Below are 15,360 nucleotides of genomic sequence, written 5' to 3' on the forward strand. Positions count from 1 at the left end.
GTACTTTGCAGAGTGTGTTCGTGCTTATGCAGATCATCTGTTCGAGAACGTCCTGGATGCAAACGGGCAGTCGCTCCATTGGTTGGGGAGCAGGAGGTTCTATTCTCGTGTTCTGTGGAGTATCCTGGTGGACGCATATACGGATCTCATCTTCTGCGACCGCATACACCAAGAAACCGTCGAGCTAGGGGTCCTCTTCCAGAGCATTTTCGATGGAAAGTCGGATAAAGTAATCTTCAAGCGCTACTTCGACACCATGGAAGTTGTATACTACAGGCTGCGCGCCAGAAAAGATCACACGAGAGACCGTCTCAATGTTTTCTCCCTTGGTGCACCTCAGCTGCGCCACCTTCGAGTTAGGGTTCCTATACCTGGAGAACTGAACTGTTTCATCAATCAAAAAAAGGGCGACGAAATTGTTGAAGAAGGCGTACGAAGGCTACTACTATTTCTCTCGCGCAATGATGAATCTATTCACGAGCTACGTTATTGCCTGGATCTCCTCGAAACGCAGTGTCAACGCCAGCCGCCAGCTAGAGAAATGCTTTCACCCCTGATAGAAGGCACGCTGTACGATTTGTCAATTAGAATAGAGTGCCTTCACCAACTACGCATTTCGTACGGATGTACCTTGCCGCAATACCGATTTGATTTTCTGGATAAGAATCCCGTGTACCCGGGGCTGATATCAGACTTCGTGAAGTCTCTAGGAAGCTGGGGTGAAACGTTAAAGGGTTGTTGTCAAGGAGTCGTTGCACCAAGTCTTGGAGATCCAACGGATGGCAAATTCGACTATCCTAGCGAGGACATCCACTCCAGGCGTACTGTTGAAACGCGCCGCAAGGCAGAACGCAACCTGGACAGATTTTGGAAGTGCGTGGACAAGTCATTCCGTAAACTTACGGGCGATTCGCAACATGAAACCGTCCGTCGACTTTTCGAAGAAGGCGGCCCGATGCGCAGAACAGTTCCGTGGCACGACCCCAAAGAGCTCAAGGCGACGCGGACACCACCCATCGTGTACGCGTATCAGCCCGTATCCGAAATCTTCCACAATTCGAAGAAAGAGATCACTGGTAATTTCGACCGACTCGCCATCGCAGAGAAGACCAAAAGGAAGACCCACTGTGGAATGACAACCGTGGCTGAGGATGTCAACCAAGAAACGCATCAGCAACCCACGGTTGTGTCAAAGCCGTCGTACTGTGTTGGAAGGGACACATACGTCGTGATTAAGGCGTTATTCTACGTACCAAACGAGCTTGAACCTCCGGGTAAAGTACGATGGGACCAGATTGTGACTTCACTCACGAAGCTCGGGTTCTCTGCCGAGAAGCTGCATGGATCCATATGGCAGTTCTCTCCGAAGAAATTGAATTTGCCCCGCGGCATCCATTTCCATGAACCGCACCCAGGCGGGGAAGTGCCGTTGACATTGGCCCGGCGTTACGGACGTCGATTAAATCGTGCGTACGGCTGGGAGGCATCGATGTTCAAGCAGAAGTGAAGGATGTCGCGGAGAGCTGCTGGCTGAAGAGGCAGCGCGTATCGGTGTTCATGAGCCTGTATTTATCGTGGTGTAAACCTCTAAAATGACATATGGTAAACAGATAATACTGCGATGATCTTGTCGAGACACTTCTTGACCGTGTTTCACGCATTTTTCGTTCTTCCAAAAAGAGTGACTAACGTTGGCGCACAATCTAGGGCGCACATATGAACGCGTCGCTGATCGGGTTTCGATGTGGTTATTGTCGTCGTCATGCTAAGGATAAGGAGGGGAGAGGACAGGCGAAACACAGGAAGTGAGCTCCGAAGGCTTGCAGGAGCGAATGATGACGCGCCAATCGCTTGGCACAAACCAGGAACAGCAGGAACAACTTGCGTCCTTGCTTTGTCACTTCTCACGCATGCTATAGATCACATGTACGCTAGATATAGTTGAAATGGTGCAAAGCTTTCCAAAGAATGCACGTCTGTATAAGGGGTATATTTTGTTGCTGCAGTAATGCATTCACTGCAGCTTCTAGGGAAGAAGATCTAGTAATTGAGGGGGTACTTTCAGGAAAGAATCCTTCATCAATCATCTAACCCAAAGACATCCATCACGCCGAACTTCCATGACATGAAATCGTTCATCGTAAACATCAGAAGTGCCACCCAAGGGTACAAGACCCATTAGGTTTATGCGCCACCGCTAGTCTCCTTGTGAGCTTCGACAGCAGCGGCAGGGTCTGACTCTTTGTCCTTGTTGCTGGTTTCCTGACGGATCGGTAGCTCTGAGGTCGTTTCGCTAGCGGTCTTTGCCGCATCATCAGCTCCTGCAACGGTGACGTTGGCGAAGTGCACCTTGCGGTCTGGTGTCTCCGAGATCCTCCTAAGCTCGGTGACGAACGACTCTCCCCACCAGGCACTGTGAAATGTTAGACCAAGGTTTTCGAAATGCAAACACGGCTACTTACCTAGTGTATTTCCGGACGTATTTTGAGAGTTTCTGGTAGTTGAGGGTGCGCTGCTCATCACCCATGGTGACTGCGTCGTGAATTGCATCTGCCAACTCCTCGGTGTTCCATGGGTTAACAATAAGACTGCCGTTCAGACTCTGTGCGGCACCCGTGAATTCTGACAGGATCATGACACCATGTCGCTTTTCTTGCGTCGCAATATATTCGTAGGACACCAGGTTCATACCGTCACGCGTTGATGACACGAGGCAGACATCTGAGACAGCGTAGAGCGCGATAAGCTCGTCGAAAGAGACTGACTTGTGCATGAAGTGGATGGGCATGAACTCGATGGTGCCGAACTTGCCGTTGATACGTCCAACAAGTTCGTTTACAACCGCGCGCAGGTTCTGGTACTCCTCGACATCTTGCCGAGAGGGAACAGCGACTTGGACAAGCACAACCTTGCCGATCCACTCGGGATGCTCGGTGAGGAAGACCTCGAGTGCGTGCAGCTTCTGCGGCACGCCCTTGATGTAGTCGAGACGGTCAACACCAACAATGAGCTTCACTCCTTGGAACTTCTTCTCGAGGGCCGCTATCCGCTCTTGTACCTTGGGCTTCTGAAGACCCTCGTCGAACTTCTCGGGATCAATGCCGATGGGGAATGCGCCGACAGTAACGACCTTGCCCTGGAACTCGACCCCATTTGGAGTTGTCGCGAGTCCCAGAATGCGCGAGCAACTGCTCAGGAAGTGACGAGCATAGTCGTATGTGTGGAAACCGATAAGGTCGCAGTGTAGAACGCCAAGAAGAATCTCGTTACGGACAGGAAGGATTCGGTAGATTTCGGAACTGGGGAAGGGTGTGTGCAAGAAAAAGCCAATCTTGACATTCTTCTTGGTGTCACCGAGCTCTTCACGGAGCATAGCAGGCATGAGCATCAGGTGGTAGTCGTGTACCCATACCATGTCGTTGTCTTGTACGTCCTTTGCGACGGCCTTTGCGAACAGGCGGTTGGCCTCGGTGTATGCGTCCCAAGCAGACTCGTCGAAGGTGATCTCACCGGGGTGGTAGTGGAAGAGCGGCCACATGATTTCGTCTGTACTGCTGTCAGTAATGGTAATGATATGGCTATGTCGGGGTGATCTTACTCGAGAAGCCGTTGTAATGCCTATCCGCGAGTTCGTCGTCGAGCATGACAGGTACTGCGTTGTACTTCTCCTTGAGCTGGTCGTTCAAGGACTGCGCCTCGTCCTCTGGAACCTCGAGTCCGGGCCAGCCATACCACTGGAAGGTCGTGGTCTTGGAGAGTCCGCTCAAACCGCTGACCAGTCCTCCAGAGGACATGGACATGTCGTACTTGCCCTCATCGGAGCGCTTGATGGTGATGGGCAGTCGATTTGACACGAGCAGCAGGCGCCCCTCGGATGATTCGGGCTGCTTGAGTTTTGTGGGTTCTTCAGGCATTGTGGCGGTGATTGTGAAGGTCTTGGTCGGGTAGTGGGGTGCTAAGGGTGGTTGCGTCGTGCACCTGGAGGAGCGGGAAATTTATCTGCGGCGTAGGGTATTTGGCGAGGTCAGCTTTCACGCCCGCAACGTGTTTGGAAAAGGGCAAGTAGGCGGTGTGGGTAGGTCCCTTTGGCGCGAGGGGGGAGGGATCAGTGATTTTAATTGTGGTGCTTGGGTGACGAAAGAATGATAATAGATCAAGGCCCGCCCGAAGGTGGAGGTGGGTTCTCGCAGGTTCCGAGCTTGAGCGAAGAGAGTTGGCAGAGGCCAGGGCACAGCTGCAGCCCGGGCAGGTGCTAAAGTTGGGAAAGACTAGGGCTAATGGGTGTCGGGACTGGCGGCATGCAGCTTGTTCGCTGACACCTGTAGGCGATGTTGGAAACTGCTGAATGAAGCTGGCGGTGTCTGCGTGAAACTTGCGATAAACGTGACGTCGGTCGTGGAGCTGCCCAACCATCGCGGGGCACTCACAGACCAACGCAGTAGCAGTGGGCGGAGCCCAGCATTTACTATGGACACGCGCATTGCCGTAATCATGCATTTGATGCGAATACCATGGGCACTTTGATGCAGAATTGACATATCACCCGTACCTCTCCGACACAAACCCCCCGCTGCCCTTGATGCCACTTGACGCAATTGGGCGGTCTCCGCGGAATCACGTGCGCGCTACCGGAGTCGTGCCTGCCCTAACCGCCGACGCCATTGCCCGTCGCCGCGTCTATCGCGTACTGGTCGTCGATCATCAACACCACAACCACCAACGCGCCGCGCAATATGTCTGACTCGGAAGCAGACAGGCCCTCAGAGGCGACCATTACCAACAGACTACGCGACATTGTCATCGCGATACACAAATCGGGAAACAGCGATGATCTGACGGTGAAGCGCGTTCGAGCGCGCGCTGAGAAGGAGCTAGGCCTAGACGAGGGCTTCTTCAAAACGGACTCGACGTGGAAAGACAAGTCACAGAAGACAATCAAGGACGCAGTGGTATGAAATTGCTTTGCATACACCAAACAAGCCATATTCGGAACAAGTATCTTAGACTGTCTAGGACAAATTCTGCACCGACGAGCCTTCGCCAGAGCCCACCCCCAAAAAGGCCGCCCCGAAACCCAAAGCAAAGCCAGCGGAAAAGAAGACGAAAGCTGCGAGCGAGAACGCCCGAGGCGTCAAGCGCAAGGCTGCGGCACCTACCAAAAAACCCAAGAAGCGCGCGAAGACAGAGTCCGAAGAGTCGGAAGCTGAACTCTCAGAGCCGCCCGCCGAGATATCTGACGCCGATAGCGCACCAACTAAGAAGCCAATACGGCGGGGAACCAAGGTCGTGGCAGAAGACTCCGACGACGAGGATGCGCCAAAGCCAACATCGAAACCCAGCACCACAGCTGAGGACGAGAGCGACGCCGAAGCCGAGCCAGCGAAGAAGACAGACACAAAGGGCGATGTGTCCGACAGTGAGCTGTCTAGCGTCATAGATGAGGAACCCAAGAAGAAGAAGAGAGCCCCTGCAGCCAAGGGCAAGAAAGAAAAGGCTCCCGCGAAGCCCAAAGCTGCGCCCAAAACGAAGGCTGAAGACGATCCGGACACGGCTGAAGTCGAGCGGCTTCAAGGCTGGCTCGTCAAGTGTGGCATACGCAAAGTCTGGTCGCGAGACCCTGAACTCTCCCAGTGCGATACCTCCAAAGACAAGATCCGCGTACTAAAGGGTTGGCTGAAAGACGTGGGCATGGATGGCAAATACTCGGTTGAGAAGGCTGCCAAGATCAAGGAGCAGAGAGAGTTTGCAAAGGACCTCGAGGCTATCAAGGAGGGCGAGGCTGCATGGGGCAAGGCAAGCGAGGTCACAGCTACGGGTCGACCGAGCCGACGGGCAGCAACCAAACCTGTGCCACAGCAGAAGGTTGTGCTCGAAGATGATAGTGATGAGGAAGGTGGCGATGACAACGACGACGACGATAACGACGATGATGACGACGTTCAAGAAGACTCGGAAGAAGACGACGATGGTGATAAAAGCAGTGACAGCGGAGCTGACGACTCCGAATAAGCTCCATTCGCAACAGTCTCGGCCTTTTTTACGAGCTGCTCTTGCGTACATATCTCCACGCGGAGCATGCAGTCTCACAGTCAATACATGCAGTTGGGCCTTTGATAGTGCAGTAGGACGTTTTGATACCCCATAAAAGCTTGCGTGTTCTCTTTCGGTCTTTGATTCATAGTACACCACTTCACATGATTACTCGGCTGATTCTAGCAAAATTGGTTTCGTGCTTCTCTCGAAACACCTCGCATCTTGATATGATTAGGAAGATGTAATTATCTAATACTCTACAAAAACAAGACGGAAAAAAGGCAGAAACACTATCTAGTAGATTCAGGCGGTGGTGACAACGACAGAAGCTCTGGCGAGGCTGAACCCGAAAGACTGCGAATAGACGACGCGGAAGCTGACCTAGATGATGCTTCTATAAAATCGAAACCACCAGTCCGACCATTGGAGTTCTGTGCGCCTTCATGCTTTCGCTTGGTACCGCTGTCCTTTCTGTTGGATGGCTTGTCTTGCTTGACGTGGTCTTCTGTTACCACAGAAGGATCTTGCAGAGTGGCCGAAGGCGATGTCCTATCTCCCTTTGGTCGCCGCGTACGTGGGGCCTTGATTTTCCGGTTCGGATCGACAAACGCGAGAGGTGCTCGTGCACGTTGCGGCGGGGAAGGCATGTTACGTTCTCCTTGCAGTGCCGGAGAGTCATCACTGTCCTCCGCGGATCCATCTTCTAGCTGCTCAGTCTTGTCCGCTCTCACATCCAGGATTCCGCCTGCTATTGACAGTTCAGGTTCTTCTAATGCTCTGTGGTCTTCAGGTCCAGTATCGGAGTCAGAGTCGGAGTATTCAAAGCCATATCCACTTTGTTGCGTCTTGGGTTGCTCCTCAGCTTGGGTCTGTCCAACCGGCTTAGAAGGTTCTGGCGTAGACCCCGCAAATATAAGCTTCGGCGTGCCGTCTGCATTCCAAACAAGCTTGTTTCCATGCCCGTCTTCAACGTCGATACGCTCAGTATTATCCGGGATCTTGATATGTTCCACCTCACAATTGGAAGCCGGCTCTTCTTCTAGTAAGCCCTTGTAGAGTTCATATCGCAAGTTTCGCAAGTTCATTGTACCGGCTTCGTACCGCTTGTGCTTTTGCACGCTTCTTAGGATAGGCTTGTCAATCCGGATCTGCCTCGGAGCTTCGCGAACGCGGAATGTCAAGCGCGTGTTGAAGGACGGACGGAAATCGGGGTTGAAGAAGTGTGGAAAGTCTGGATTCGTCAATCCTAGACCACAACCACGATGCTGTAGTATCAACAGATAGACCAAGTAATCCATTTGCGTCTCACTGCCGTTGATAGCGATGTCAATCTTCCCAGATGACTGATCGGCTTGACCAGAAGTTTGCTTTGGCCTGGAAGGCTCAAAGTGACGAAGACAATAGAGTACACCGCCCATGCGGTCTAGTACCAGTGAAACATTTTCAGCTTGGCTAAACACCCAGAGCACTGTATCTGAGAAGAGCTTGTTCGGCGCTCTTTGCACCATCAACTGCTCTAGTGCAGATAACCAGTCGACACACGCCCGGAGCTTGTTCAAGTAAAGCCCATGGTACCCGGCTGGCTGTAGTTGAGCAAAGAAGTCTCGTAGTTGCGGATGCGGCACACCACCCGGCTGGGTATCAACATACGCATCGAATTCCTCCTGCAGCTTGAGCCCTCGCCTCTCTCTTTCTCTTAGATAGTCGCGGAGATCTTTCAACGCTTGATATTCCTCTTGACCATACACACCTATGTCATCTTTCTTGACGTGTGCGTACTTTTGGAGGACACCCTGGTCTTCGCCTCGTGGTTCAATCTCGAGCTCGGCGCTGCAGTCTTCGCAGTAGTTGAAAAGGTTACATGTTGCCACAATACGCGTGTCAGTATCGTTCGAGATCCTGCATGGTGCTGGAGCACAATCAATGCCTTGTTGGAGATTTCTGTCTGTTGCCCAGCCGCACAGTCGTATATGCTCTGCGGTAGTGGAAACATGCTCGTGGCCGCACTCCGTGTGACGGACTATAGTGAAGCCGCACATGATCGCGCAATTCAGTGGTTAGGCGACGAAACTGTTGCTTTATCGGGGCTTCCGTGAACGATTGATCCGACCTGGAGTAAAATTTGGATTAGTCTCTAGAAGAAGAAAAAAGCAAATAGGTCTAGCCAGAATTGGTGAAATAAAAGAAAAGGTGAAAGTAGGCGCGTTGAGCGCACCTTGATCCAGTCAAAGGTGAATGTCTGGTGTTGCGCTCCAAATTTCTTTACAATGTCAACCATAAGAGAAAGTGACGTAGAGCTGAGGTGAAAGAACTCGGTTATATACTGGGTCAAAACTGTGTTGCAAACCGATTCAGCATAGACAAAGCGGTCTTGCACGTCAGAATAAGTGCCAAACAATACGATGCTTTTTTTTCAGAGGAAAGAAGTGAAGGCGTATATATGACAGTGAATGTTTGGTCCAAAAATTTTGCAAGACAAACCAGACAAGTGAATGTCTCACTTCTTATTCAGAGCATTGACCTTCTTCGCATGCTCGTAAACGAGTTGTTGAGCCTCGGCATCTTCCAGATAAATCGTGAATCCATCGTCGTGGTTCTTTCCGTACGAGTAGCCTGAATATCCGAATTGCCAGTACATGTCTGGCATCTTCTCCTTCAGACTGGTAGCTTGCCATAGTCCAATGGCTTCGAGCCTAGTGACGTTCGAGGTCTTGCCCAGGTATTCTTGTCTTTTATCGTCGGTCAACCAACCGTACTCTTCGTGTACCACTGGCTTTCCGATTGCACGAGAGGCTGAAGCATGATCGATGACCCACTGGTTAGCCCACTCTACGCTCCTTGACCACCCTGTGTTTGATATTAGTCAGTGGGTGCTCAACATGAAGAAGTGTCGCGTCTTTGCAGAGGGATATACGTACAGTCGGGGTAAGTGTGGAAGGTGCCAAAATCGACGTTCTTGAGCGCCAATTCTTTGTCATAGTCTCCACCATCAAATCCGTTGTAGAACCCGTCGTCGCTAGGTCTGTTGAAACCTCCCTCACCACCCCATGTAACGAGATGATCTTTGTCGAGGGACTTGATATATGCGCTCATCTCGTCGATCCATTCCGTGATTATCTCGGGAGTGCAGTTCTCGCTACGGGGTAGGTTGCGCACGCCATCGGCACCGCATCTGGGTTCGTTCGCCAATTCCCATGCCATGATAGCCGAGGACTTTGCGTAACGTTTGACGATTGCCTTGACGTACTTCTTGTACGCCTTTTTTATGGCTGGAACATGGTAGAACTAGCAGAGGGTATGTCAGTGCATGATCAACTGGTCAAGCCTTTATGACTTACATCATCATGGTACTTGTAACCGAGATTGGTCGTGTATACATCCATGCCACCATAGTCGGCCCAGTTGTTGGTCAAAGCAACGATAAGCTTCATCCCCGTCTTATCCGCGGCCTTGATGACTTTGTCGAACGGCTCTAGGTTGATCTCTTGTGTGCCATTGTTCCACCATTGCAAGACGTTTGGACTGGGACCGGCACCCTCACCACCGTATTGGGGTAGTCCATTTGCAAGAGTTGTCCTGTTTCGGTCGTTGAAACCCCATGTCCTGAACACATTCAAGCCTGCCTTCTTGGCTGCACCGAGGCCAGCTTCTACATCCGATTGAAGCTGTCGAGTATCAGTAGGCGTAGCAGATTCGAGGTGATGTACACTGACATCGTTGAAGGGAAAGTAATAGGCATTACTGCCAGCGAAATAGAAGTCTTTCCCGTCTAGCTTGAAGACATTGCCTTTCGTTGTAACGAAGCCAGCAGGTACTTTTCTGCTGACTACTGCAGCCGAAGTGCTAGTAGTCAGTAGTAGGAGCGAGGCAAGACTGTAGAGCATCTTGGGTGAACTGTTGCTTGCGTATAGTACTATATTGTACACGCGCATTGCAAACATATGTACGTTTTCGGTTCCTGAGCATTTTCGCGCTATACTATTTCTGACACGGAGAGCCGTCTCGCGAGATCATCTTGCATCTACAGTTAGTCTTCCCCGCGGTATATTGTGACCGGAGTCGCCAAGTGTCCGATCCGCATGTTGATTGGTGCAAACGAGCTAGGTCAAGCTTCCGTAACGTGAACCAGCTCTTCCAGAACACTTAAACCCGGGAAAGACATACAAAAGCTATGGGGAACCTACTACCTGGAACAACGGGCCCGCAGCTACTGCGCAATGTAATGTGTACATCTTGACCCGCACTCCACGTGCCAGAGCATGGTCTAGGTATAATGAAAGCTAACCATGACCTAGTCAGTTTTGAAGGCGGAGGTTCTCTTGCCGGTGCGTTCGTATCTTGGATCGGGAATAGCCTTGTCGTGTTCGTGATTTCTGGAGTAAGGAATTGTATCGAGCTTTGCCTTCTGTGGCGTTTTTCATTAATCTTGATGCCTCCAGTTACCTATAGGATCAAGGCTTTGATGGACGATGTAGTAGCGCTCTTTATGAGTCGACATGTATGCATGCAGCGGCGGGATTTTGATGTGCAAACCAAACTGAGTTTCCTTGAACTTCGAAGTATATTGCACAAGACGGAGAATCGGAAGCATGAAACGAAACTATACCTTGGTAGGCAAGCAGCATGCGACGCCGATCTGCAGCCAGGATGCTGCATCGCGAGATTCAGTAATGCATTCTGTTGTGCCTAGTAATGGAACTCCTTGTGTGGCAAGGTACGTCGTGTGATTTTGTGTTACCGCTCTGCTCCATGTAAGCCGCTTGAAACAAGACACGACAACGAAAGGGTGAATAGGAAAAGGGTCAAATCATCTCGATAGAGGCTTTCTGGACCGAGATGACATCATCATCAAACGCCGCCGCCTGCGCTAACGTTCCTAGCGAATGGCTTCGCTCATGCTCCGAACTCGTTTTGAGTGAGCATGAGGATTGCGTTGCGTCGCGTTCGTTGCCTGACCGTGTCTTGGTTTCGTGGTGCAAAAAGGAGTGTAGAGGGGTGGCTGGTCAGCCAAGACCGGAGACGCGGGAAAAGGTGGGGAAAGTATCTCCGTCAGTCTGGCCGTCGACGCATTGTCGTTCACGCTTGTCATCCTCCTCCCACGCGTACATGAGCAGCGATAGCACACCTTGCCTGTACGTTACATTCTCTTCGCCTTTGGGTCTTGCGTTGTCTTCCCATAATCTTCGGATCGTCTGCATCGCACAATTCGGCTTTGGCTTGCCTATCGATCGTGTAGCGCACTGATATAATTCTTACTCAACACACTGGCTCGGCGACACGGTTGTCTCACGCAAGATACAAGTCGGCAACGAACGACGCGATCATGGTTGCCTTGCACAACGAGAGCATTCCTGAATTACCTAAAGGAGGAAACGATGAATCATGAACGAAAGATTGTGGCATTACAAAGTCGTTGGTGAAGTCGATCCCTGTGGTACACTTCAGGAAACACAAAGCTATACCGCTGAGCCTGAGAGAGAACATCTAGACTTTGGACTCGTCTGTCCGTCCGAGCGAATTAGGATCGACGTTCTCAACCTCATCATACGACTGTCCTTCTTCGTCCTTGATTTTCGTTATCTGCGTAACGACTTTGGCTGCGAAAGTATCGCAACTGACGTTCACTGCTGTCCGGAAGCGATCAAGGAACCAATCGATGGCGATAACAACGGCATACATTCCAGTGATAGGGATGTCAACACTGGAAGCAATCATTACCACCAGGACCAGACTCGAACTTGGAATAGGCGTCGTTCCGATCGACGCGAGAGTCGAGAGTAAGATGATAATGATGTAATCAGCTGCGTTCAGTGTTATCCCTTGAGTGGCAGCCAGGAACACAACGACAATTGGGAAGTAGATTGCAGTGCCGTCCATGTTGATCAAGCAACCGAGAGGCACGGCGAACTTCGTTACTACCAAGTGTCAGTAAACTCGGCAACATAGATCCAATCTTGTGAACTGACCTGTGATAGGTATTCCCTGTTTCAACACACAGCGTAGGGTGACTGGCAAGGTAGCGGCGCTTGATGCGGTACCCCAAGCAGTGATCCAAGCAGGACTCATCTTCATCCAGAACGTATACGGGTTGCTCCTGGTAAATGCGAAAAAGATGATAGGGATTATTATAAACAGATGGATAAACATGCCGACTAGTGTTCCTCCGATGAGGATGCCCAGATTCGCGCCGATCTCAGCAATGTCGAGGCGGAAGAGGTTCGGCATGATCAGAAAAAACACTCCAATCGGCGCAAGGTAGATCAAAACCGTGATGATCTTGAGAACAATAGCTTCGACTTCTTCGACTGCTCGGTGGATCGCGCCTCCTGGTTTGATGACATAGCCCAGGACGACTGCCATGACTAACACCGAGAGAAGGGCATCGGTAGCCAGCGCATTGACGATGTTTTGTGGGACCAAAGAGAAGAACATGTCCTCGACGACATCGTGGATAACAGTTTCTTTTCTCTCGTCTACAAGTTCCTGGTTTTCCTCGTCAAGATCCAAAGCACTGCCTGAGACTGGAGTCATCAATTTGCTCCAAACCAGACCGACCAAGAGGGCGGAGTGGGCGACAGCGATGATGGTAGTAAGGACATAGTAACCAATCGTCCAGCGAGCGAGTTTACCAGCTGCACCACCTCCTTGCGTCATGTTGCGCAGACGCTGAATAGCCAGAATCATGGCAGTGACGATCATAGGAAGGACTGAGCTCATTAGCCAAGGCATCTAGAAAAGCTCTATTACAACATACCAACTGCCCTTAGAGCACGTAACCAGAGGTTACCCGGGATCGAAAGGAGGGTGATGGCTGCGTCTGGCACCTCGTCTACGGTGGTAGTAACGGCTAGACCGATGGCAATAGCCAAAATGGCGGCGAAGATGATTTGCCATACCGAACCCGGCGTAAGAACTCTCTGGATGAATGTTTTCTTCTCGTCTTCAGCAACAGTCGGTCGTGGCATGATATCTTCTGAAGGAGAGCTGTTCGGGCTCGAGGTGCGAACAGCTTCACCGTGTTTGATCCCTTCGACTTCGCCCATGGTTGGCAGGTGTTCAGAAAGCGACAAGGATGGGAGGCTTCCTCGAATTCCAGATCGACGGTAGAGCAGTTATCGAACAGTCGACTTACTCCATTGCGCGCAGTAAGGGCATCTTATACATTCAACCCCGCCCCTTGGTATTTGCGCATCATCCTGTGTGGCAACCAAGAGATAACGATTCTGTTACCAATGCTTCGGAAAGCGACCGTACTCTTGCGCGGTTCCCGCTACCGCCTCTTGCAGCCTATCATGAGGACAAGCCACTCCTGTCCATGAACGCTGATTCGCCATATGTGAGTCTAGGTCAGGATGGCACGCCCGAAGACAGCCCGTGCTTACCTCTCCAGAGAATTCAAACATCAAAGCTCAAGCCTTGGAGTAGTTGGCGGCGTTGGCAGTTGTTGCACGATCTGGAAGGTTACAAGCAGAGTCACGATCCGAGTTCCGTCTCGTCGGGCCTTGGCCGAACATGGGTCGGTTGACCGGCTCATCGTGCCAAGTCCTGGGATCATCACCTTGATGGAGATGTGCACATTTTATTGGACTGATTTAGGTAACGGAATGATGTGGGGTAATGTAGCCCACGTTGGTGTGGAGGACGATGATTCCTGGGTGCTTCGTCGTGAATCCATCGAAGCTTGGCTGGCAAGACTCAGCGTCTGGGCGCTTGCTGCCATCGCGTATGCTAAGATCAAATTGATGATAAGGACAGGAGGCAATCATCGGCCCAAGAACATTCAAATGCGGGATGAATGAGGAGTACAGTCGACTGAGTCGGTGCACCACTAAAGCAGTAAGAACCATCCAGGAGCGAGACAGGTCGATCCCATACATACGAATGTATCAGAAACCTTCACACGGGTTGCTCTTTGCCTTACAAGAGCTATATGGCAGGTGTTCCGTCTGCTCGGATGCTGGACCATGACAGCCTGTAACTGCATACCCATGCAGATCAACCAGGCAACTTAAGTTCAGAAGCTCTTCATTGAATAGCTCTCACGACCTAACGATCGATCTCACTGGTTCCCGAACATCTGGAACGATAAAAAATGCCGGAATATCGTGATCCGCTTCCTGAATCCGCTATCTATTCGGTGCCAAGACATTATAATTCAGAGGCACGGCTGATGCAAGAGTGTGGCGATACATACACAATGTTCACCACTACGAAACGCCCTCTCGTAGCCCTGTGTACGTGCGCAGAGTTGATTTTATCGCCGGCTTCGACGTCTAGGTACTAGGGACAAATATCTTAGTCTTGCACAAGACACCCACTGGATAAAACACTGGGAACCGTTTTCTTTACATGATTTCCACACGCCTTCACCAGACAGTACTTGACAACAATTCAATAACGATAGTACAAATGCCGAAGACGTAGTATCCGGATTCATCGGAATCAACGGTCTATCCCGCCTGGGCAGATCCTCAGCAATCCAAACTCCTAGGTCATCATCGACGCGATGTTTCCAAGAATGAGCTAACAGTGGCCTTTTCCAGTACTCACTGGCATTCTCATCTAACAGCGCTATCACACATTGAGTGTAAGGGCTGTTTGGTACCAAGAGAATTACTGTCATGGTGCACAAAGATTCGGTTAAGCAGTTGTCGGGTGCCCTCACAAAAACATTCAAAATCGGCGTCGCCGCTAGAAGGCACGCCAATCAAGTTAATTCTTAAATGCTCGCGATCAATTTCTAGCTGGCCAGGCAGCATGTGATACCTCAACAAGATAAAGCGCGGCTCTGTTCCGTCCGCCGGAAAAAAGATACAGCAGTAGTGAGACGGAGATTGTCGAAAGCTTGTGTAATTGTCTAACAAAGCGCTGCAAAGCGGTATGGTTTTCTACACGTTTCTTGCGAAAGAACTGAGAGCAGTAAGGTATGTTAGAACAGTCTGCGCATGTTTCAGTATTGGGCTTGGGACATACGATGTAGTATTCTTGGTACATTGTTGGCGCATTCATTTTTGTGAGTGACACAGTCTCTCATTAAGTGGTCACAATATACGGTGTAATTTCTCCGAGATGATTGCTTACAGCGAGTTAATCATGTCATGCAGTCATACACATTACCGTACTCATGCGACAGACATGTCGGTTGCATCCGTGATCGACATGCGTACAATAGGCTGACAAACGTTATCTAACCTTATGGAGAAATTCCGAATGTGCTTTTGAACCAAAAGACCTCGGGTTGATGTAATAAAAGCAAACATTCCGGTGCTATAGATCGAGGAGTTTGCTGGTCATCGCGTTACGTAATCGCGGACTCCGGACAACAAC

General features: G+C 50.8%; 5 protein-coding genes across 5 annotated transcripts; 1 reads left to right on the plus strand and 4 right to left on the minus strand.

The window, feature by feature from the left end:
- Positions 1–1,973: 1,973 nt before the first annotated feature.
- ACET3X_003230 (uncharacterized protein) lies at positions 1,974–4,625 on the minus strand. The gene is made up of 4 exons (XM_069448482.1): positions 4,377–4,625; positions 3,599–4,319; positions 2,463–3,546; positions 1,974–2,413 (listed from the first exon to the last, which is right to left on the minus strand). The coding sequence occupies exons 2-4, from the start codon at positions 3,912–3,914 to the stop codon at positions 2,185–2,187; spliced, it is 1,629 nt and encodes a 542-aa protein (XP_069309777.1). The 5' UTR covers positions 3,915–4,319; positions 4,377–4,625; the 3' UTR covers positions 1,974–2,184.
- A 70-nt stretch (positions 4,626–4,695) lies between these two features.
- Positions 4,696–6,141, plus strand: ACET3X_003231 (uncharacterized protein). The gene is made up of 2 exons (XM_069448484.1): positions 4,696–4,949; positions 5,014–6,141. The coding sequence occupies exons 1-2, from the start codon at positions 4,734–4,736 to the stop codon at positions 6,007–6,009; spliced, it is 1,212 nt and encodes a 403-aa protein (XP_069309778.1). The 5' UTR covers positions 4,696–4,733; the 3' UTR covers positions 6,010–6,141.
- A 182-nt stretch (positions 6,142–6,323) lies between these two features.
- ACET3X_003232 (uncharacterized protein) lies at positions 6,324–8,072 on the minus strand (the record flags this gene model as incomplete). Its single annotated transcript, XM_069448485.1, has 1 exon — positions 6,324–8,072. One exon carries the CDS (start codon positions 8,070–8,072, stop codon positions 6,324–6,326), a length of 1,749 nt encoding a protein of 582 aa, XP_069309779.1.
- A 458-nt stretch (positions 8,073–8,530) lies between these two features.
- ACET3X_003233 (uncharacterized protein) lies at positions 8,531–9,917 on the minus strand (the record flags this gene model as incomplete). Its single annotated transcript, XM_069448486.1, has 4 exons — positions 8,531–8,880; positions 8,952–9,318; positions 9,372–9,698; positions 9,747–9,917. 4 exons carry the CDS (start codon positions 9,915–9,917, stop codon positions 8,531–8,533), a joined length of 1,215 nt encoding a protein of 404 aa, XP_069309780.1.
- A 1,600-nt stretch (positions 9,918–11,517) lies between these two features.
- ACET3X_003234 (uncharacterized protein) lies at positions 11,518–13,076 on the minus strand (the record flags this gene model as incomplete). Its single annotated transcript, XM_069448487.1, has 3 exons — positions 11,518–11,948; positions 12,000–12,740; positions 12,788–13,076. 3 exons carry the CDS (start codon positions 13,074–13,076, stop codon positions 11,518–11,520), a joined length of 1,461 nt encoding a protein of 486 aa, XP_069309781.1.
- Between the last annotated feature and the right edge of the window lie 2,284 nt (positions 13,077–15,360).

The sequence above is a fragment of the Alternaria dauci genome, chromosome 2 (genome assembly GCF_042100115.1).
Source record: "Alternaria dauci strain A2016 chromosome 2, whole genome shotgun sequence".
Taxonomy (NCBI): Eukaryota; Fungi; Ascomycota; class Dothideomycetes; order Pleosporales; family Pleosporaceae; genus Alternaria; species Alternaria dauci.

Coding starts and splice junctions, on each gene's coding strand:
- ACET3X_003230 (XM_069448482.1), bottom strand. CDS start 3,914: ATGCCTGAAGAACCCACAAAACTCAAGCAGCCCGAATCATCCGAGGGG. Junction 3,547..3,598: donor GCATTACAACGGCTTCTCGA/GTAAGATCACCC, acceptor ACAGCAGTACAG/ACGAAATCATGTGGCCGCTC. Junction 2,414..2,462: donor TACGTCCGGAAATACACTAG/GTAAGTAGCCGT, acceptor AACATTTCACAG/TGCCTGGTGGGGAGAGTCGT.
- ACET3X_003231 (XM_069448484.1), top strand. CDS start 4,734: ATGTCTGACTCGGAAGCAGACAGGCCCTCAGAGGCGACCATTACCAAC. Junction 4,950..5,013: donor AGACAATCAAGGACGCAGTG/GTATGAAATTGC, acceptor TAGACTGTCTAG/GACAAATTCTGCACCGACGA.